The sequence below is a fragment of the Cololabis saira genome, chromosome 10 (genome assembly GCF_033807715.1).
Source record: "Cololabis saira isolate AMF1-May2022 chromosome 10, fColSai1.1, whole genome shotgun sequence".
NCBI classification, from domain to species: domain Eukaryota; kingdom Metazoa; phylum Chordata; class Actinopteri; order Beloniformes; family Belonidae; genus Cololabis; species Cololabis saira.
The window spans coordinates 18344061-18367565 of record NC_084596.1 but is presented as its reverse complement, the minus strand read 5'-3'; the positions used below and the strand labels follow the sequence as shown (position 1 = coordinate 18367565).

The following is a 23505-nucleotide window of genomic DNA, read 5'->3' as shown; positions in this document are numbered from 1 at the left end:
GAGGAGGAAGCTTTCTAGTGTGAGCAAAACCACACACCATCAAGGTGAATGATCAAAACAACACAAATATGCTGACTGGTCCCGGTGATGTAAGCTTACAGTGAGAGCCTGAACGCATCAAGATCTCTTGAACGTGTGCAAAGCGTCAGCCATATAGGCAAAACCATAAAAACATAAACAAAACACAGAAGAATAGGACAACCATGAAGCTCATGTTTAGCGACGTGTATTAGATTTTCAGCGACGTGCCAGCTGGTCTTTGAGCTGGGAACGCTGCCGATCCCACCCCAGCCTTCATGTCTGCAGTACTGGAAGAAAACGATGATGAAGTTATATTTTCTGTCTGGGTGCTTCAAAGTCCCCACAACCCACAGGAGCAGACCTCCCTCAGGACGCCGCAGTAGTTATTTATCATAAACATAAAAGCAGTTGTGTCTATTTTGAATCACGCTGATGCATGAGTGTGTTGACACCAGCTGTAGTTCATACAAAATAGTAATTATAACAAGATTTAGGGGTTTGTAGGAGTTTCACACCAGCAGGTGGTAGATGCTGCACATCCAGTGGTGTAAAGTAACGAAGTACAAGTACTTCGTTACTGTACTTAAGTAAGATTTTTGAGAATTTGTACTTTTATTGATACTTTTATTTTTCTGTACTTTTACTTTTACTTTGTTACATTTTCAAGGAAAAAATCGTACTTTTAATCCGCTATATTTAAAATTGGACACGTCGTTACTCGCTACAAATTAAAGTGTTACATTAAATGAAAATGTAGGCTATTGCCGTGAGAACAGCACACCGGGGCTGCGCTCATAGAGTAGCCTATAAGGGGCTGCGCTCCAAGGTGGGCGGAGTTCTGCTGCGTGGCTACTTTGAAGACACAAGCAGTGCTGAAAATGGAGGAGGAATGACACACGCTCTCAGAAGAAAAGCAAACTCAGCAAAGAATAGATTCCGACCTGGACATGGATTCCTCTTCAGAAGAAGTCATTGCCACTAGTGCAACAACTTCTATCGCTGATTTTGAAGAAGGTGAAATACACCCGTGGCCTTACCTAGCGACGATGTTTGAGTTCATTCGGCGGGAAGAATCCTCCTACCGACTGAAATGCAAGTTGTGTGCACCTGCAAACAAGGAACTGTCTGCGTTCAGCAACTCGCCCTCAGATATATATCACCATTATTTAGAGTTGTAAGCAAATTCTTGGAATAAAGCCACTTTCGACAGCATGACAATGTTGGGACTTCATTTCTTTGCAATCCTTTTGAAAAGAATTGTGTACTTTGTACTTTTTACACCGTGTACTTTTGGTACTTTATTATATTTAATTTGAGGTACTTTTATACTTTTACTTAAGTAATGTTCTTAATGGGTACTTTTTACTTTTACTTAAGTAATTTTCAAGCAGAAAATCTGTACTTTTACTTAAGTACAATATTTTTGTACTTTTTCCACCTCTGTGCACTTCCCAATAGCTGCTTGTGGTTTTTAATTCTTAACCAAACCTGGACATCAGAGCAACTTATCAGGAGACACGTTCAGCTCGAAAATCGATCAACAATTATCCATAGTCAAATTGATGTTTCCACGTATTTTGGTGTGAATAATGAATGTGGAACATAAATCTCAGCTATCTAACTCGTAGCGAATGAGGACAAGCGACTGACAGCCGTTTAACAGGCAGTAAATTAGGAAAAGGTCAGTTGTCTTTGGTGTCTGCAGCTGAAAGGGTCAAGTTGTTACAATTGAAAGCAACTAACTAAATCTACTTTTTTTTTTCTTTTTTTTTTACCTTGTCTGCATTGTCTGCACACATATTAATGGTTAATACCATGCTGGTAAAAACCTAAGGCATATATATGTGCATTGTTACTATATTTAATATATATACATATATATACGCATACATACGCATTTTTTTTTCTTTTGGGGGGTGGGGGTGGGGGTGACATCCGCTGCTAAACCAGAAGCAAGAACACATGGAGGCACACGTCGAGCACTGGAAGTCTGCAACAAAAACCACAAACGAAACACGAAACCGACACGGAACCGACCAAAAAACACGAGCAGCAAACGTCCCAAATCTCGAGATCCAATCACAATCTGAGCTAAGCTACCGCGACTAACTAACCCCAAAAAATACAGAGCAAGCATGCAGGTGAACAAGCCAATGTGTATGTTTATGTGTGTGTGTGTGTGTATGTATATGTCTGTGTGGCTATGTGTGTGTGTGTGTGTATGTGTGTATATGTATGTGTGTGTGTGTATGGCCTTGTCCCAATACACCCACTACCCCTACTTTTCAGCCCTACCCCTAAATTTTGCGCGATCCCGTGAGGGTAGTGGTGTCCCAATTCCTCTTTTCATCTAGTGGGAGTGCGGAAAACGAGGGCGAGTGGTTATGAATTTGGCCCTACAGAGCGAGGGTATATGTCTGTGTGGCTATGTGTGTGTGGCTAAATCTACTTAAATTAGAACCAACTTCATTTGAAAAGAAAAATTAAATATCACTTTAGGTCGTAACCTTGCCCTCTATACCTTCATATGATGTTTTTTCACCAAATGTTTTCAAAAAATTCATGTTGTGTTATTTTTTTATTTTATTCTTTTTTAAATACTTTTATCCCGGTTTTTTCCCCATTTTATCACCCAGTGCTCCTACCTAACAGTCCTGTGCATTGCCATCCTCTACCAACCCCGGGAGGGCCCTGCACTGAGCTCAGGTCTCCTCCTTAACCTGAGGAGTGAGCAGGCCGCATCTTTTCACCAGACAGGGTGGGGTTTCTCTGGCCGAACGTAGCGCGTGGAAGGATCACGTTATTCCAGACGGATCCTCCCCACCCCATCTGGCGCCCCGGTTGGCCAGAGGGGGCATGTATAGCCCAGGACTGTGTGCATGTTTTTGTGTGAGGGTAGCTCCCATTAGCTACCCAAGGGAACACGGGGAGAACATGCAAACTCAACACAGAAAGATCCTTTCACCAACCCCACCCAGGGTGTGGGCACTGAAGTCATGGGGGAACTAACACGCACTTCAGCGCCCACAGCGTCCCCGGCGGGAATCGAACCCAGGACCTTCTTGCTGTGAGACGGCTGCACTACCTGTATGTTGTGTTATTTGAGGAAACTTAAATACGGCTTAAAGCATCAAATTAATAACAGACATTCTGTCCTATTTACCAAACATGAAGGGTTTAGAAAATGCTCTACTGTCGATGTCAAAATTTTGGATATTTACCCGGTTTCTTTCACTTTGACCATCAATTAATCTCAGTTTTATCCTCCTCCTTCAATTCTTCAGATCATATGGAAGTGCGGTGGATTTTAGGAATTGAAAATTGATTCCTTGCAAAAATTCACAGTGGAGTGAAGATAGTTGTATTTGGTTTGATGTTTCTGTTCCAGTGCCTCACCTGTATTTGAGTGTTTGTGTGGTTCATATCTCACTAAATGCAGATTGCTTTGCGACATCCCACACAATTAATCATCTCCTGGAAATCTTGAGAAAGAGGTTATGTGTTAGACGTGCTGGTCTTAATTTTTCCACCGCTGTTTGTCAGCTTCTCACAAACCTTCCGTGTGGTCTTCCCCACTGACGTCCACCTACACAACGACTATGAGTGCATGACTTTTTTCTCAAGATGAACATCCAAAGAAGGCCTGCCCTGCACTCTGAACCAGGCGGTGCAACAGGAACTCTTCTCCACATCGAACCAACGGTCCTCATCCACTCTCCTCTTTTCAATTAAATAATGCTTTGTCACCCTCTCCTGAGGCAGAATAAGGGCTTGTATTCACCTCACGGACCCTGCTCTTTATGTGTTCGGGCTCAACAGGACGCTCAGTACAGATGCTCTTGGACACAACAAACGCCGGCCACAGAAACTGTGAATAGGGGGCTCTGTGGGTTCCCTAAAAGAGGTTTTGTGTGCGTTTCTGTGTGCATGAGTGGATGTGTGTGTGCAGCTCATGCAGGGGGTGGTTTGTTAGAGCCATTTGTTGTCATGTGTGCATGTGTCTGAGTGCATTTTTTGGACACTGTGCATGTGAAACCCTGAACATGTGCGACTGCACGTGTAGATGATGTTATATACACACTTTTGAGCATTTGTGCTTTTATTTTGAAGGGTGCAATGTGAAAACAGTTGAAAATAAACACGGCTGAAATAAGTTTGGTGTGTTAAAGATCATTTTTAATCTCAATTTATAATGAACATAATGTTCAATAACAAAATGTAAATATGTGAAAATTGAGATGTGGCTTTTACACCTTTTTTTCTTCTTCTTCAAATTCTCTGACCTCGACTTACTGGCAATAACTGCCCGAGTACTAGGAAGATTGTGAAATATCTTTCCCATTGTACACTAACTTACTCCATATTGTCTGGGGATGGTGTAACAGCTGTTCCCAAACAGATGTGCAGGAACCATTACTCCTCTGACATCATTGCTGATGTCTTTCCTTCTTGTTGTTGTGTTAACCTAAATGTTCTGGGCCAACAAACTGTTGAAATTTTCTGGTTTGATAGAGAGGCTTAGACTTACTGGTAACCAGTTAAACAACTGGTTTTTAGTTGCAGCCCATGACTGCTTCATACTTACATACATACGAACGTTTTCTGAACATTGGCTTTGTTCTTGTTAAATGAATAAAGACAGCTTAAAGTGTGTTTTTGCTCATCTGAGAGTGCAGTCACCTTATATTACGACCTGGTGAAACTCAGATTATTATTATTTTCTTATGTTCTGAAGGGTAAAATTTAGAACTGGATGTTTGCACTTTTTGAATTTTTTATGCACATCATCTTCTGAGGTATCTTGAATCCCAATTAAGGCTGTTGAGAGTGCCGATCAATTACTGCTGCAATTACACAGACATGAGCAGGACCCAACAGGAATTCAGTATCGAGGGAGAGAGGGACGCCGAGGGACAGGGGGAAACTGAGAGAGGGAGGCCTTTTATAAAGCCAAGTCCTGCCACTTTGGGGAGAATTTGCAGGCAGGGAGACTGGGCTCCGGGTCCGAAACGCGAGCCTGATGAGCCAATGACTGTCCCCATAATTCTCCTCAGAGGTGTACCGTGTCACGGGACGCTGGCTGCTGAAGTAACTCTTGCAGAATTATAGTCCCAGCTGTGTCCTGTGAGCATGCGTATGGCAACAAAAAAGACATGTGGACCAAAGGCTGAGGCTGCGGGCTCCTAAATCCTCTCTGCACGGCTCAATTAGATTGCAATCTGCTCTGGAAAGGTAAGAAAATCATTTCTCAACAGGGATGCAGATGCCAGCTCAAATACGACTCAAGAGTTGGTAAAGCAAACACATTGGTTATTTTGCAGAAATATGAAATTAAAAATTCAGTTTTTTTAAATGCAGTTAATAAGGCACACTAACTATGTAGATTGGACATTTTAGAGCTGATTTATATCCTTAACAGTCTGTTTAATGCCATATAGTTTATTTCGTTTTATACAGTATCTGCAAATAGTTTGCAGTTAATTGTAAAATAACAGACATTTTTCTTCAGAAAAGGTTTACCTAATTTTCATTATATAAAAAACACTAAACATTATTTTAAAATAAATAAAAAAAGAGGATTTCAAATATGCCCAACCTTTAAAATCATAACTGAGTGCAAAATGTTCATGCATGTATACTCATTTTTCTCTTGACTGTAGATTTCTGATACATCTATATGACAGTCAAGGTGTCGTGAAAGCAAGTCCTAAGTGAGTCGTCCACAGTTTGTGCATCAGATTAGCTTAATGATAATTCACCTGCTCATCTGCAAATTAGATTTGGATGACAATTGCATCCGATGTTCAGAAGATGCACTGCTGGGCAAAGTTAAGCAAACTTATAGGAAACTTGAATATCCAGACAGCGTTAACTCATAAATAGTTTCAAACTGAATGATCACCTTATACCTGTGAAGTAAACACAAGGCCAAAGATATTCCTCAAAGGTAGTGAAAATGCTTATATCTCCTAAAAAAAAAAGAAAAAAAGAAAAAGAAATGAAATACATTAATTTTCCACAGAGACAAGGGTTATGTGAGTATTGATAAACTTTGTTGTGCTGGATTTAGCTAGTGTGCTCCAGTAAGTAAAGACTGATTTTTTTTATTTATTTATGATTATTTTATTTCTAAATACCCAAATGTAATGCTTGTCTGCAGAGCCAGTCTAATTTAAATCTGAAGTCAGTCAGTCCTCCAGAAAGGGATCAGTGATTCTGGTGAAAAGGTGACACGATCCCACGCCGAGACAGGTTTATTCTTCACAGCATCCAGCCACCGCCACAGCAGAGCAGCATATCGGCAACTGTGTTCAGGCATCTGATTCACAGCATGTTAATCTTTTTAGACTGAGGAAGAAAGGGTTTCTAGGAAATCTAATATAGGAGCTGAAAAAAAAAGAAAGAAACAAGTAAGAAATGGGAGAGTTGTGCGATGCCTGACGGATCCCGTGTTTATCTGTGTCTCATGAGATTCTTTAACTGCAGATGAAGTGAAATCATTTTTATTACCGGAAAGGACAAAAAGATGCAGAAAGGTGGGTCAGAGCAAAACAAACTGAGAGGAGAGAGAGAAAAAGTGCGTGTCTTTGTGTGTGCACATGAGAGAGAGGAGAGGGAACGGGAAAGAGGGAGGGAGGAGGATTACTCCTCACTCCAGAATACTAATGAGGCCTTTTGTCACAGATCTTTTTCTTTTTCTCTTCCTCTCTAATGTTCTCTCGTTTCTCCCTTTCACTCATCTCTCCCTCTCATTTTGTCTTCCCCTCCACATGCACACTCAATTGGAGTATTTCCACCAACTCAGAGGACATCACATTGTCATTGTTGTGCTCTTACATCATACAGTAAATACTGTATAACAACATGTTTTGATGACTTACTTTTCATCCCCCAAAAAAGGGAACTATATACATGTATATCGTATATCTGCGACCACTTTGGTCGCAGATATACGATATACATGTATATAATGCTTCCCTTTTGTGAAGGGAAAAGTCATAAGTGCATGCCTACAGTAACATAAGATTAAAAACAAAATGTAATTGCAATCCCACTCTCACATAATCACACACATCTACACAGACGGATGGGCACAGAGTCGTTTTTGTCAATGGCGTCTTTTGTTTCTTTTATCTCAGCTCTCGACAAAGCATTCCTGTGTACACAGAAAAGAGAGGGAAGGAAGGAGAGAGAAGGAGGAGAGTAGAAAAAGAGAGGAAGAGGGAGGGAGATCAGGAAAAACATCGCAGCGCTCTTTTGTCTGGCAAAAGAAAAAGTTTTGATTCTGTTTTTGGATCTGGGCTCACTGAGGCTGCAGGGCAGTACAGTAAAAGTTGCGCCGTTGCCATGGAGATGGAGTACATCCTGCTGGAGAGGTTGGTCAAAGTACTTCCCTCATTTCACTCTCATTAACTCCCATTAACTCCATTAGTTACCTGATATATAGTTGTGGTGTTGTATTTTCCTGGGGTGTGTGTGTGCGTGTGTGTTTGACTTTCAAGTGAAAACTGGGTGAGGGTGACATGGAGTTGAAAGAGCGACGTGTTCAATAGTGTCTTTGTAATTATGAGGCTCACTCTTGCATAATCACTCCATTTTGAGGTAATTAGATCTGATTGGTTATGTAAAGCATATATGACATGATGATTATTACGTACTCTTGTACATGCGTTCTCGTACGTCCAAGTGAAGCAACACTGAAAACTTGCTTCCGAGCACAAATGGATAGTTATAAAGAAATGGCATTTAGCGTTAATCTACTCAGCCGTCTTTCTCTCAGCCCTGACTTTAACCTCAACCAACAGTTTGGTGGTGAAAACAAATGCTCCACACAAGCCGGGGCTGAACGACAGAATTGAATAAGTTTAATCAAGTTTATCCACAAAAGTTCCAGATTTAATTTTAGATTATCTTTTTTTTTTTTTCAAATGATCACTATCTAGTTGAATAGATTATGTTTTAGGTATTTGCAGAGCCACCAAACCCATGTTTCCACTGAAAAAGGATCATTGAATTGATTAAAGTAAATGTCTGAGGTCAGAAGGTTGTACAAGATGTAAAAAGGAAAAAGAAAAAAAAGAGGAAGGACACTGTGAACCGTTTCTTAACCTTTTCACAACTCTGCTGACAGCCCATTTTCACAAGAAAATGTGTAATAGATTTCTTGATCCATACATATATGTAAAATAGAGGTAGTTTGACTCAGAATCTGTAGTCTAGAAAGGGCGATGTCACGATGTTGCGACGTCTCGCTGTCGCTGTCGGCCTGTGTTTTGTATTTGAAGCCTAAATCGGAGATTACAGAAGGATACAATGCATCAAAGACAAGAAAATACTAACCATTTATCTTTTTTATCACCCTAACAATGAATTTTGTGATGTGTCCATCCATCCATCCATCCATCCATCCATCCATCCATTCATCTTTAATCCCCTCTTCATCCAGTTCAAGGTTGCTGGAAGTTGGTATAAATTTCACCTCTTAACCTTTGATAAAGTCTAAACCCTAACAATTCTTGAGTAACAAAAAAAGTCTCTTTCGGTTGGGTGGATGTTGATCCTATTTCTAATGTGCACATCAAAATAACAACACCCCCCACCCCTCCTCCTCCAGATCTAGTGAGACATGTAGCGAGTAAGTAGTCCTGAATAACAAGATGCTGCACATGAGCATCATCATGTAGTATGAACACCTGTTTTTTACTGCATAAAAACAATGGAGTAAGCAGTATGTACTAAATACTGCCTTGGTGGTAACTGTTAGTATGTAGCAAATCTCCAAAAAAGCTATTGTCCTTTCAGACAACTGGAAGTGAGCCATGTGACTGTTCTGACCGGCTTCCGCTTTAGTAGCCCAATGCATCATGGGATACAGTTTGTGAAGTTGATTGTATTCTGCATAGTGGTAGTGCTTTTAGGCAACATCAGTATACACCAGAGTAGGCTGTTTCAAAAGTGTTGGATGTACATGTCCTGGTCATTGAGTTGTTGTTTTGGTTGAGCATCATGGCTTGACCTAGAATAACCGGTCTCACAACAAACATTGACTGTTCACATTCAACGTTCTCCATGATTGAGTGGCGAGATGCTTCATCTTTAAAGCACGTAACTGCTGCACAAACATGAAAATACTTTTTTTTTTAAAGTCAACAGAATATTATAAAATATTACTCAGGTTGTAATGCATTCATTGATTTCCCTTTGGGGGTTAATTAAGTACTTTTGAATTTAACTGAACTAATGATGGTGCTGTTTATACTTACTCACATGAAGCTCTAGTGTGCAATTTTGTACAAATCGATTATTCTATTTGTTCAATAGTTTGTTTTAACCTTGCTTGTAAAAATAAAAGTAATGATTTAACCGGAAACTGTCAATATCAAAGCTGGATTGTGATTGAAATGCTTCAAAACCCTTCAGTTAGGGTCTAAGATTTCATGATTAGATTTCATTCAACACAGGGTATAAGAAGATGTTTGGACATTCACTAATAACATACACGCTGTTTTATTGAAATATGACCTGCTGTCCAATCATCTTTTTCTTTTTTTTTTGTGCAAAATTCATACGGTTTGATTTTTTTACATTAGATGGAATTTTATGCTCTTTTCTTAGACGTGTGAGAAAGTGTTTCTAGAGTGACCTTGTAAAGATCGAGAGTGTAAAACTGTAAAAGCAAGAGAAAAGTCGCCTGAGAAAAAGACCCGAGAGGGCAGAGGAGAACACGCAGAAAGCAAAACTGGCTCTTTACCTGCAAACTCTCAGATCCGTCTCCAGTTTCCACTCAGAAGTCTACTCTTTGTCCACTAAGGGCCTCCCTCCTTAGAATTAACAGGACACTTTTTTATTTTCAAAACAAACCTTAGATCTATAGATCTTTAGATAACCGAGTTTCAAGCAAAGATTAGCACCTTAATCGACTCATTCAAGTCTCTTTTCTCTCCTACTCACAAACAAGTCTGTGTTGATTGTTTCTTGTTAGTGCACTGCATCGTCATCCTAATACCACTCTCTTTTCTCTTTCCTTGTCATCTTCCTCCTCTGCGGGTTATCTCCTCCTTTGACCTGCATGGTTTGTTGAACGTAAGTGAGTGTGTGAGAATCAGTGACTATTTATCTGTATGTGACAGCACACAATGTACATTGTACAGCACTAACAACGCATGCTGTAAGCAGCTGTGACACGTTTGTGGTCGGGGGATCTGCTTTTAAACTACGAACCACTTGTTACCGTCTTATTATCAAGTGCTTGATGCTAAATCTGAGTCCTGATAAGAATGCAAAGAGACACAAATCAAATGTGCAAAAAAAGGAACACTTTTCGAAAGCAAAAAGCCAGAAATGATTAATAAACAATGACTCCGAAAACGGAGCAGATGATACAGATGCATGACTGAAAAATCTGTAAATTTAGGCCTGATTTGATATTTAAATCTACAAATGTTTTTACAACCTTTGTTATGTCTGTTGCATGTTTGAATTCCAAAATATATTCCCTCCCGACAGTGCTTTAACACATTTTTTTTAATTAATTTGCCGTTTTTATAAAGATATTTACTTCTGAAAACTTTTTTTTTTTTTTAATAAATAATAAATTAAATTAAGAAAATAAAAAAAGACTAAAATACAAAACATTTAACCAAAATGTTGCTGTTTTTTTTTGTAACATCCTAACTTCAGGCTGAAACCTTCCCGTTAGCAGGAAAAGCTGCGATTCCCTGATCGACCACCGGGTGCTGCCCCTAAAACTGTCCTCCATTGACCCCTATTTTAAAATGTCCTGCTTTACCTCATAAATAGACATATTTAGAGCCTGGTTCCAAAACCTGATTTTGTCTGATTTATGGATTCATGACAACTGTTATATAAAGCAATGAGCCGGGGGCAAAGGTTGGTCATTTCAGGACCCTCACAGCTGAAGGGCTTCCCCGGCTGCAGGGGAAGCCCTTCAGCAGAGCTCTGCTAGTCCTCGTTTCACCTCTGGAGCACTTGTGTCCTACTTCACTGGTGACTCCTAAAATGAGCACATTTGGACAGATTTGATGAGAATGAATGTAAAGTTATATTAATCTGCATCACAGGTTAGCATAAGGTAAGTCTGCCAAGTTAAAATGTCTAACCGTGACCATGTTCCTGCCGGTCTCGGAGGCCTGCTCGTTTCACCCATTTGCAACTCGACGCCACGCAGTACAAGGGAAAAGAGGCTTTAGAGTACTCTTCAGAAAACCTAGAGGTGATGTCACAAATCCATTTAAGCTTTATGAAAGGGAGGAGACCGATGGGGACTGATGTTCGCTGTGTAAGTTACCATGGCTACAGACTCTAAGAACAAGTTACTTCCATTTCTAAAACTAAAGCTTACCCTCTTTCTGGGTTGGCGTTAGGTGACTATCTGAAACAGAAAACCCTGACGCTTCTCTTATTTCAGGTTCAGAGTTTGCAGAAAACCCAGAAATAGTACCTACTCTTGGTACCATCCCAAATCAATTTGTTTAAACCAAATTAAAGCAATCAATCAGTCCTTTTACTCTGAATGCTCTGCTTATGAAATTAAGCCATTTACAGGGTGTGTCTGCACTAGTCTAAGTGTGGGCAACTGCTTATTTAAATTGATGAAAATACCATGTTTAAGTTGAACTAAATCCATTAACTCAACTTAACCTTATATAATAAGGGAAACTTCTTTTACAGCAAGTTTCTTCCTGGCTTACTTGGCTGGATGACGCTGCATCTTCTGTGTAAACTTAGTGTATATGTATTATAAAGTACCCTATGCAGGTGTTTATAATGTGAGGCATGGAGATTCAAGTTCATAATAATCTAAAGGTAAAACAATTTCTGCTAAGATGCACTACAAAATGTTCAACTCATTTAATTTAAGTTGATAGTTGACTTGCAGGTTAACACTTTCTCTTTTCTAAAGCCTTGCCAGCTAATAAATTAATTTGGAAAGTCATAAAGTGTCCTCTCAGTTGTTTTTGATATTTTGACTTAAATAATTAACACATTATAACAGAAATAAGTAAATGCACACTCTGCCTTCTTTGTCTGCTATTGTTTTGTTTGTTATTGTTTAGGTTTTGGTTTTGCATATTTTTTTTCAGTGATTCTCAGCAGGAGTTTTATAAATTTCAACGAAACAGCATGCTCTGAAAAAATAAACTCCCTTCCAGCAAGAACAAGACAATAAATATATAAAAAAGAGAAGTGGTTATTTTGTGTAACGGAACCTGACAGCTCTGATGGACAAATATGTTCTTCATTTACTGGCTATAGAAGAAGATAAGGTCAGGTTTTTACATAAGCAGTGCCGGTTAATACACACGTCATGTTTTTTTTCCCCCTACTATTGTGCATAACAGGAATCTAGTGTAGAAAATGAATAATCAGTTTAGTCCGACATCTCCTCCAGTGAAGACATTAAATCCTCTTATTAATGATAAAACACTTTGACTTTTGATCTTCTAACCTCTGATCTAATCAATCCTCCCTTATTAAGCAGAAGCAAAGATTCGGGGCGTGATGAACATAACTTTTGTAGCTAAGAGATTGTAGGACAATTAATAGATGGGAAAGGGTGTTAACTTTTGTTAGGGACCAAAACAATACACATTGAAACTGTTTTGACTCAGGAAAGACTGTTTTTGGAGCAAAATTACATTTAACGTTAGTTTCATGGCCTCATTAGACGATAATTTACACAAGATTGTAGACGACATTATAACAATGTAACGGAGATTCCTGTACAAAAAGTCCTTTTTACACAAATCTTATACACAAATTCCCCGGGTTTGTTTGTACGGACCCTAACCAAATTATCTTAAGTAGAATGACATTGCAAAGTCTTGTCAGAGGCTTAGAATAGTGACTTCATTTTGTCAAATGTCCTAAATCATGACATGAGTCATAAGAAAGAGAACCAAACGCATGCTACACCATGTGTTTGACTGCTGGTTTCACGTGAACTGACGTATGACACCAGTCTCTGGGAGGGGAATCATCCTTTAGTCAGCTCACTACAACTTCTTGTTTGGGGAAGTTTCATTACGGGTTCAATACAGTTTAATGACACTTCGACTACAAGTTTACGAAAAAGGGGAAACAAATTATATGACTATAATTCGACCTTTTTAAACTTCAGTTTTCTGTTACTAAAAATAGAAGTAAAAGCATGATAATAATTTGGTATTTCATTTTAAAATGTAGGCAAGGCAAGTTTATTTTCTATAGCATAATTCAACAACAAGGTGATTCAAAGTGCTTTACAAAGAGATTAAAACATAAATAAAAAGCATTATTTAAAATTTAAACAGAAAAGATAAAAAAAGAGAAGATAAAAATCAGATAAAATCAGTAGTTGAAATAAGATCCAGTTTCTAAACAGTTTTATTCAGATGCAGCTGAAAACAGGTGAGTCTTCAACCTGGATTTAAATAAACTTCAGCTGATCTGAGGCTCTCTGGGAGTTTGTTCGAGACATGTGGAAGCTAAAACACAGCTTCTCCATGTCTGGTTCTGACTCTGGGAAGTGATAAAAACTGGATCCAGATGAGCTGAGGGGTCTGGGAGGTTCATACTGGGTCAGAAGATTAGTGATGTATTCTGGTCCTTGACCATTCAGGGCTTTATAGACCAGCTTCAGAACTTTAAAGATTATCCTCTGACGGACAGGCAGCCAGTGTAAATACCTCAGAGCTGGACTGATACCCAATCAGTCCGTTTTGTTGGTCTTAGTTAGGACTCGTACAGCAGAGTTACATTACTAACTTTTTAGGTAAACCTGTACAGATGCTGTTACAATAATCAAGCTACTAAAAATGAATGCATGGACTAGTTGTTCCAGGTCCTGCTGAGACATCAGATCTTTTAACCTTGATATGTTCTTAAGGTGATAGTAGTCTGACTTTCTTATTGCCTTAATGTGTTTTTCCAAATTTAGGTCTGAATGCACCATTCCACCCAGATTTCTGGCCTGGTTTTTAGGTGTATAGATTGAAGCTTGGTACTGACCTGTAATCGTCTGTCTTTGGCTCCAAACACAATTACCTCAGTTTTGTTTTTGTTTAACTGGAGAAAGTTAGGCACATTATTAATCTCCTTAATGCGTTTACCAAGAGCCTGTACAGAGATTTGGTATCCTGGTGACATACAGTAGTTCTATATATCTGCGTGTCATCTGCATAGCTATGGTAGTTTATTTTGTTCTTTATATAATGTAGATGTTAAACAGAAGAGGTCCCAGGATGAAACCTTGGGGAACTGTGATTCTTGTCTACTTAGATGTAAAGCTATTGACACAAAATACTTCCTGTTCTCTAAGTATGTTTTGATTTAATAGGTACTTTGGGGATAATTAAAGTCCACTGACTAGACTTAATATTCCCCTAAAATAGCAGATGCTTTCGGGGAAGTTCCTAAAACATAATCAGTTATTGTTGAACGTCAGTGGTTTTATCTCTGCATTGTTTGATGTGTGTGTCTGCTGATGTGTGATAATGACTGGAATACTGTATTTCAAATGTGTTTCAGAAAACTTTCCAGTAAACAAGTCATTCCAAAAATTAATTTATCTTTTCTTCTGTTATTTACCAGATGACATCTGCTACGCCACCCTCCTCTCGTAGCTCCTCCCCTCATAAAGTTTGCCACTCCCAGACACAGACAGATGTTTTAAAACCCCTGCTTGGAGGTGGTTTATCTGGTGGGGGCGGGGCTTTACGGAAAAGGAGGCGTGTCTTGTCCAAAGATGGTCGTAGCAACGTGCGCATCGAGCATGTCAGTGGGAGGAGTGCTCTGTACATGCGCGACCTGTGGACAACGTTCCTGGAAATGCAGTGGCGCTACAAGTTGTTCCTGTTCACCGCCACGTTTGCCGGGACCTGGTTCCTGTTTGGGGTTCTGTGGTACCTGGTTGCTCTGGTCCATGGAGACCTGCTAGGTGAGAGCGCAGGGGTTAAAAAAAGAGGGTTACATTCCTCTAGTCATTTCTTTTTTCTTTTTAATTCATGTAATGTTCTCTCTCAGCACACTGTTGAACACTGGCAGTACAAAATACATCAAGCATCCTGATAAAACAAAAAAATGGACATTCCTGCACTCTCTGGCCTCTCAGACCATCATTCTGCATTATATAAAAAATTTATGTTTTATTGCAAAAAGTTCCATAACAACATTTTTGATGGTAAAATTACTTCACTAATCAGCATCAGTGTCAAAACCATGATATGTGAGAGGGATCAGCATGTTTTCTCTGTGGTTGACACCATTTTCTTAGGTGTTAGAAATCACTTCCATCACAAAGACTCCCACAGAGCTCCATTATTTTACTTGACCCAGTGTGTGGCCTAGTTTTGAACATTTCTCATGAAGTGATGCGTGGCACAATGCTTGCACATGTTAGCACAAAGGCCTGGAACGATGTCCAGTGGATAAGAACAGTAAAAACATGGTTTTTCACTCTAACTCTGATATTCTAACAACATTTTTACAATTTTCTCATTAAGACCCCAAACAACAACCAAACAACACATCTGCTTTAAGAAGTCCATGGTTATAACTGCATTTCCTTTTTTACATCTGCACTGGCTTAGATCTTATAAGTCAACTGTTACAAATCACTCAAAGCGCAACTTTTAACCATTAACTACAAAACATTAGATGGAGTATAAGCCAGTGATACCATTAAATCTTTTTTTTCAGCTGGTTGCCTCTAGAAATGAACAACATGCACAAAATTTTCTTCTTTTATGAAATGTTTGCTTAATTCTGTTCGAATAATCTTGGACTTGTGAGTCATTTTGAGTTTCCTAGAATACATACTTCTTTATTTTTAGTGACATCACAATAAAGAGCATGTGTATACATTCTGGGAGACGTTTCAATTAATGAGAAGTACATGTCGAACAATTCCCTCAAGTTTGAATGTCAAGCTTTAGACTGAACTGCAGCTTTATTTTCACAGGTTGCTGCCTATTTTTAGATGTAAAATAAGGCTTTTAGGGAGGATACTAGTATTACGTAGATGGGGATTTTCTTTTTTAAATTCTCAGTCATGTGAGGACACTAAAATAAAGGGATGGAAATACACTGGAAATACAGGCCTTGTTGGGTCATGACCGGCAGCTACACTGCAAACTTACTTAAGATAAACTAAATTACCAACCTCAAGCCTGCTGTTTGCTTTATTTCTGCACGTAAAATTGTTTTCTTTTGTTGAAATTAGTCTAGGTCAGATTAATAATTTATCATCGGCAATCAAACCAGATCAAATCACAAGTGCACGATACTGACATAAACCTCAATTTCACTGTTAAAATATTAAATATTTATTTGGTTTTAGCTGCCTTTATATATTTTTTTCTCGGAATTCACTTAGATGAACAAACTGAACGAGTTTTACCGGAACTCTAGCTGACTGTAGAAGTGTGACAACTTCTGAGAAGTCATAGGTGAGAAGTCTACATAACGAGTAGTAAGGTGTAAAACTGAAGAACTGATGTCTTAGCTCTGTGCAAAGCTGGAAGGTCCATCTGCACACACAGTATGTTCAACTTCATTTTATAAAAGGAAAGCACTTCTGTCAGGCAATGCAGGTTTAGTGGTTGCAAAATCTAATCCTAGCCATGTACAGTATCATTAAAAAAAACCTGATTTAACAGCCTGGACTACTTACGTTTACACCACTACACATTAGCAACCTTGTATGTTCTCTGATGTTAGTATTTATTTTATCCTGGATTAAATATTACGTTTACACCAATCTTTGCTAAATTAAACATAAGCAATAAATTATTTCCAGTTTAAAACCACCAATCCCTTCCTAACTCTCCCTCTGACATGACTCATGCTTCCAGTGGGCGTCTCAATCAAGGCAACAACAAGCATATATAAAAAATCATTGTCGAAATAAAGTTAAAAACAAACCAAACAAAGTGCACTTCAGTGAGCATTTCTTGTGTTTTCAAACCTGTCCCTCCAGAGTTTGACCCTCCATCAAACCACACACCCTGTGTGCTGCAGATGCAGACGCTCACGGGAGCCTTCCTCTTCTCCCTGGAGTCGCAGACCACCATCGGTTACGGTTTCCGCTGCATCACCGAGGAATGCCCAGCCGCCATCATCCTGCTCATAGTCCAGCTGGTCCTCACCATGCTGCTGGAAATCTTCATCACTGGTACCTTTCTGGCCAAGGTAGCCAAAACGAATATCTAACTGCCAAGTGAGATAGTGTGGAAAGGGAGAACTGACCGAGACTGTCCTGATCAGGTTGCACGACCAAAGAAGCGAGGTGAGACGGTGAAGTTTAGCCAACATGCTGTGGTGTCTACGCATGAGGGACGACCCTGCCTCATGATCAGAGTGGCAAACATGCGCAAAAGTCTCCTGCTTGGGTGTCACGTGAGTGTACATGTGGAAATACATTTTACAATGCCAATGTTTTTACTGTTATTGTATCATAATGATCTATTTTTGAGGTTTCATGAGCATGAACCCATTATCACTCATGCCTGTCCCTGACCCTATACCCTGGAATGGAGAGGAATTAAGATCAGCTGCAGCGAAACAGAATACATGTGAATAAATGAGAGAGACCCGAGTGGAGCAGTGAAGCCACAGGGAGCAGGTATCAAGGAGGGAGCAGATTTTAAGTACTGAGAGTCAACAGTCCAGAGCAATGGAGGGTGCGAAAAAGAAGTGAAGCAGTGCAGCAAGTAGGTCGGAGCAGGTGGAGAAAAGCGCCAGGGGTGATGTGTGATCAAATCTTTTAGAGGCCGTGCGACTGACGAAAAGACAGCAATGGGAGTAGCACGGGGTTGACATGTCGAGGTTCTCTGGGAGAGATGAGGATGGATAGGATCAGGAATGGGTACATCAGAGGGACCGTGCATGTTAGATGTCCTAGTGAGAAAGTCAGAGAGGGCAGACTGAGATGGTTTGGACATGTTCAGAGGAGGGGGAGTGAATATATCGGTAGAAGGATGATGCGGTTCGAACTTCTAGAAGGGAGGCTGAGCGGAGGACCGAAGGGGATTAGCTGGAGGAAGCTGACACGCTGTTGAAACCCCTGAAGGGAGCAGCTGAGAGGAAAGGAAGTGGCCAACAGTAAACACAACTTGTGCACTTTGTTCCTCTTAGGTAACTGGAAAGCTGCTCCAAACATCTCTGACAAAAGAAGGAGAGACGGTTCGTCTGGATCAGAGAAACGTGCCCTTTCAAGTGGACACTTCCAGTGACAGTCCATTCCTCATCCTGCCACTTACTTTCTACCACATCATCGATGACAACAGCCCTATGCGAGCCTGGGCTGCTAAGGGTACATTTGTTTGTTTTTTAAGTAAACGTGTCCTTTATGTTAGAGGTTAAGCGTATTTTACTTCCTGCAATATTTTCATGGCGTACAGGAAACCACTGTTGTGAAACAGTTTCAGTAAACCTGAGTTATTAAGCTGAGTTATTAGTGCAAAAGTTGATGGAGTTCAGGACAGCACTGGGTTATCCATCCAGAGACCCCTAGGATCACAACCAAGGATTGGGTGCTCAGACTTGGGTCCTCCTAACAGATGTTAAGGCGGACCCAGATGTCCTGCGGCCTCATTTATAAAGCTTGCGTGCGCACAAAACAGGGCTTGAAAGATGCGCACGCTACCTTCTACGCAAGGGTTGGGATTTAAAGAAAAAAAACTAACTGAAAAATGTGCGTATCTTTACGCAAACTTTGATCCTAGCACACAAACATTTTGAAGATATGGGGAACTGGCGACGCAGGCGGTGAGGTGGTGAAATGAAGCCAGATTCATGTCATACTTTTAATGTCATCACATATCAAACTTGTAATATAATAGCACTGATCGTGTCCCTCTGTGTTTGAAGCACAGCGCCAGTCAGGACGTGGCCAGACCTTCCAGGTGCACCATGCGCTTGGATCACTCTGGTGCTGCTGGTGCTGCTGCTGCAGCCGCGGTGCAGGACACGGCGTGCCGGTGTCGTGCCAAAAAGTGATTGCCTGCCAGAATCTGATTTCTCCCTGAAAATCTGAAAATCTGACGTTTTAGAGCTATCGCTTAACCACAGATCTGTCCGTGGCACTCATGGCGTTTACAGCAGCAACGACGTGCTGCCACTCACTCGCTTTATTTTTGTTAGTGATGCCACTACTATGACCACTAAATAATGTCGTTTTCCTGGCCTCCACCTCATCCACAACATCTCGATCTCAGTCTCTGTGAAATTTAGTGGCACGGTGGCTGGACACATGACTCATTCATCCTGACGCACAGCAGAAACAGGCCCCGTTTACACATAGCCGGGTATTTACAAAAACGGATATTTCCCCCTCTACGTTTTGAAAAATTCCATCGTTTACACAAGATCGTTTTCAAAATCTCTTCGTTTACACGAATCCTTATAAATAGGCTGTTAACGTCGTGCCAGCCAATCAGAATCCAGGAAAAAACATCAACAAATGACACGTGACGTGTAACTTCCAGTTAAGACTGATTTATGGTTCCGCGTTACACCAACGCAGAGCTTACGGCGTTACACCGTAGGCTCTGCGTCGATTTAACGCGGGACCATAATTCAGGCTTTACTTCCAAGATGGAACGAGAGTCTTTCGTTTGGAGTGACAGAGAAGTGGAGTTACTTTTAAGTGTGACTTTAGAATATAAGGTAAAATACAAGAAAATATTGACGGTGGCCAAACTAATTGTAAACATAGGTCGCACACATGACGCTGGTGATGTGTCTGTTGCATAATGTGACGTTCTGAAGCCTAAATCTCCGTTTTCCTCTGTTTAGACGCAAACGTGAAAACGGAGTTTTTGAAAATCTCCACTTTGACCGGAGTTTTCAGAAATTATCGTTTTTGGTGACTTTGAGCTCCGTTTTCGTGTAAACGAACGGCCAAAACGCATGAAAACGCCTCCGTTTTTGCTCCGTGTAAATGTGGCCACAGTCTGCAGGCAGGCCCTGCGCATGCTCAGCAGGCTCATTCATATGCAAATACAGTCATCAAGTACTTTGCATTGCCCATTCTTGGTAAAAAGTGGGCGTGTAGAGGGCGGGATATGAGGCGAATTCACGTGCGCAACCTTCCAGGTGGACTGTGATTTATAAAGCGAACATTGCGTGCAAGTGTGCGTGCACACGGTTTTATAAATCAGGATTTTTTTGTGCGCACGCCATTTTCGGCTTTTGAGCGCACGTACACTTTTAGTATGAATCCTAAGCACTCTTTTATAAATGAGGCCCCTGGTCTTTGGTGAATACCTGAGACGCAGCAGGAGTGAAACACCTGCTGGGGATAGGCCTGGACTCTGTATCTGTGTATCTGTGTCTGCTACGTTTGTATACACCTCCTCCAGCGTTTCATCTCCTCCGTCTCCCCTGGCTGCTGACCGGATTCAACAGATGTCCTTTCTTTTTTTTAATTTCCTTAATAAATATAATTTTTAGTTCTGAAGTTCTGAAGTTAGGCAATGAACGTTGAAGAAAAGTTGAAGAAACTTCTTTTTTATTCTTTTTTATTTTAAAACAGTTTTACTAAACTGTTTTAAAATAACAAACACAAAATAGAGGAAGCAGTCCTGCTTGACTCCTCACATTTCAGGCTGAGACAATGTCTGCACCACAACTTATCATCGACTAAAATAGCAATATATAAAAATACAATAAGGAAAAAACACAAATAACGTATGCAACACCAACAAATATAGCAAAGTTCTTGCACAACTAGGGCTTGAGGAGAGAAAAGATTAATTTAGGTCTACAGGGATTGGGCAGTGCTCATGTGGACCGGGTGGGCTTACGGCACTTTTCCACTAGCACTTACCCGGCTCTACTCATCTCAGCTCGGCTCGATTCAACTCGGCCTGGTTTATTTTCCATAACAAATCAGCACCTGGAGCAGAAGTAGGAGGTTGGAGTGAAGCTGCTGTGACGTATTTGATTGTGTGATCTAAACGAAGAAGACAACACTAAGGATGTAGAACATGGAGGAGATGATATATGTGCTGGGAGCCGCGAGCAGCTATGAAGTGACAGAGCCCCTGGTAGATCTTGTCGTTCCTTATCGCCCCGTCTAGATCCCTTTTTAATTCTCTCCTCAGCCACCAGGTTTATGAACATCTGCAGCTCAGAGTTGGATCACCAAACAGACTTTTGTGTCCACATCCTGACTTGGACGTCTGACTCCCAACCCCTAGACCAATGGGTGGCGTGTAGTTTGACGACGTCAGATACAGCCCGACTTAGCTGCTTAGACCCTTGGCAGAATAATTACAGAAAAAGTATCTACTCGGCACGTTAGACCCCTAGTGGGAAAGCACCAAACCGAGTGGAGGCGAGCCGAGCCGGGCTGAGTAGGTACTAGTGGAAAAGTGCCAATAGTGTCATAAAGGCTCTGGTGCCTCTGGCTTTGATCGAGGATTATGGGTTCTAGGAGAAGGGTGAAGATTTGAAAGGTCAGACAACGCTGGTGCGATGCAGTTGAGGCTGTAGAAAGGACATTCCAATATTGATCTATATTAATAATCCTAATTTATTTCTGATCTGACGTATTAATTAAAGTGATATCCATTCTCACCAGGTGGAGGCTGGACGGATCCAGATTTGGCCGACTTCGAGCTGCTGGTGATCATGAGCGCGACGGTGGAGCCAACCTCCGCCACCTGTCAGGTTCGCACCTCCTACCTGCCAGACGAAATCCTGTGGGGCTACGAGTTCCCCCCCGTGGTGTCCCTGTCCCCGTCGGGCAAATACGTAGCAGACTTTGCCTTCTTCGACAAAGTGGCCAAAACCAAGACCACCCCCATCTTCAAACCCATCAGCCCCCAGCACGAGTACCAGAGCAACGGAGGCGGGCCCGTGTCCGAGGTGTCGGACCCGGAGAAGATCCGCCTGGAGCAGAGCTACAGGGAGCAGCGAGGCGAGGACCGCGGCCGGGGCCGGGACGCTCCCCTCAGCGTTCGCATCAGCAACGTGTGAACGCAGGAACTGGTCGAGACGGGAATATTTAATAGAAAGCAATAAAAGTTCAACGTCAAAAGCACATCAGAGAAATATAACAGACTTTTGGACTAGTTAAACCTTTTTTTTTTTTTCTTTTTTAGATGAATTTAATAAAGATAAAAGTGTTGACTACTGTTGGTTTGCTGGGATAAAACATGCTTTACACTGGTTTTGCTGTCTTCATATGGTGATAACGCACCACCTAACTGCAGCTACTATTTACATGTGATGATCTCACGTGTACACTTTTTTAAACGTGTAAGGTAAGCTCAGCACTCACACTAAAAGACAGCCTTCTAAAGGAGACGCTGGAGGGGCTGGAAATCTTTGAAGGAGTTTTTAGATGCATCGTTGGGGGCGATATGTGAAACAGAATGAGCGTACTTTTTTCCCTCCTAAATGTGTACGAGTCGAAGCGTGTGTGGGAGGTTAGGGGAAGGTTAGGGGGAGCTCGGGGTGACGAAATGAAACCAGAACAGCCTTCAGAACAGAAAGAAAGAACCTTATATTTAACATACATGTAAATATGTTGTTAATATTTCAGACTTTAATAACCCCAGAAGAAAAGTACTTTAATATACGCAGACAAAAGTGTAGAGTGATTTGTATACATGTAGCTACTCATAGTTGAATGAGTTTCAGCTCCTTTTGTGGTAGAAACAACCCCCAACTTCCTCTTAACTCTTATTTCCTGTTGAAACACACACATGTGGTGAAGTACACAGTAAAATCACATTACAACATGAAACTTTAGAATACATTTTTGGTGCTCCGTATACCTTTTTTAAAGAAAAAAAAATGTTGTAGGAATTTCCTGTTCTCTATGTCATGTTGGAAATTTGTGGCTGTTTCAGTTTTTTTTCTGTAGCACTTTATGTAAGATAATGATATATTTGCACCTTACGAAGGTTTGTTGAATGTGTATAAATCCTCATAAAGTTACTGAATATCAAGCTATTAATGTAAACTTAAAAGCAGATGATTGTGTCCTACAACGCTAACTACAGTTGCTGTTTCAGTGGCTTGAAATAAATCATGTTTCTAGATAATCACTGGATCTTGTGGAAACATATTTGGTTGCTGTGAGTTTAATATTGAAGAAACTCATTTCTGTGAGACGTAGGAGCAGTCAGTTCTCTCAGATAACGTCTGAGGTGCTAATGTCGTCAAACTAACAGCTGAAGACAACCAACCAACCAACTTTTCCGTCTGGGTCTCACATCTCGCAGGGGAGGCGGGGGTTTATCAGAAATGTGTGGTGAGATGTGAGAACGAGAGCAGAAATCTTTGGTCGGTAGAAATTTCAGATGAAACAAATTTAAAGTTTCCACAGTCTTCAACTTGGTTTGATCAACTGAGATGATTCTTTAACAACTAATAAAATAAAGTTGACTACTGAAGATATTAGTTTGGCTTCTTTGTTTCAGTCCTAACCCAGATATGGTTGAACTTTATTGTATTTAGTATTTTCCTCAT

The 23505-nt window shown here is 40.6% G+C and overlaps 1 protein-coding gene across 3 annotated transcripts; it reads left to right on the top strand.

Moving 5' to 3' along the window:
- Nucleotides 1-4999: 4999 nt before the first annotated feature.
- On the top strand, nucleotides 5000-23429 carry LOC133452518 (ATP-sensitive inward rectifier potassium channel 10-like). Of its 3 annotated transcripts, none has more exons than XM_061731889.1 (7): nucleotides 5000-5253; nucleotides 7161-7397; nucleotides 14646-14959; nucleotides 17000-17211; nucleotides 17287-17418; nucleotides 18157-18334; nucleotides 21608-23429. In XM_061731889.1, the coding sequence occupies exons 2-7, from the start codon at nucleotides 7369-7371 to the stop codon at nucleotides 22003-22005; spliced, it is 1263 nt and encodes a 420-aa protein (XP_061587873.1). In that variant the 5' UTR covers nucleotides 5000-5253; nucleotides 7161-7368; the 3' UTR covers nucleotides 22006-23429. The 3 variants fall into 3 exon arrangements, with proteins under 3 accessions (XP_061587873.1, XP_061587872.1, XP_061587871.1); XM_061731888.1 differs by having other exon boundaries at nucleotides 14614-14959; XM_061731887.1 differs by lacking the exon at nucleotides 7161-7397 and having other exon boundaries at nucleotides 14614-14959.
- Nucleotides 23430-23505: the final 76 nt, after the last annotated feature.

Bases quoted from the DNA above. Each gene is read 5' to 3' on its own strand.
- LOC133452518 (XM_061731887.1), top strand. From the start codon at position 14,614: ATGACATCTGCTACGCCACCCTCCTCTCGTAGCTCCTCCCCTCATAAA. The intron at 14,960-16,999 runs GTGAGAGCGCAG...CTGTCCCTCCAG, and splicing joins GGTCCATGGAGACCTGCTAG to AGTTTGACCCTCCATCAAAC. The intron at 17,419-18,156 runs GTGAGTGTACAT...TGTTCCTCTTAG, and splicing joins GTCTCCTGCTTGGGTGTCAC to GTAACTGGAAAGCTGCTCCA.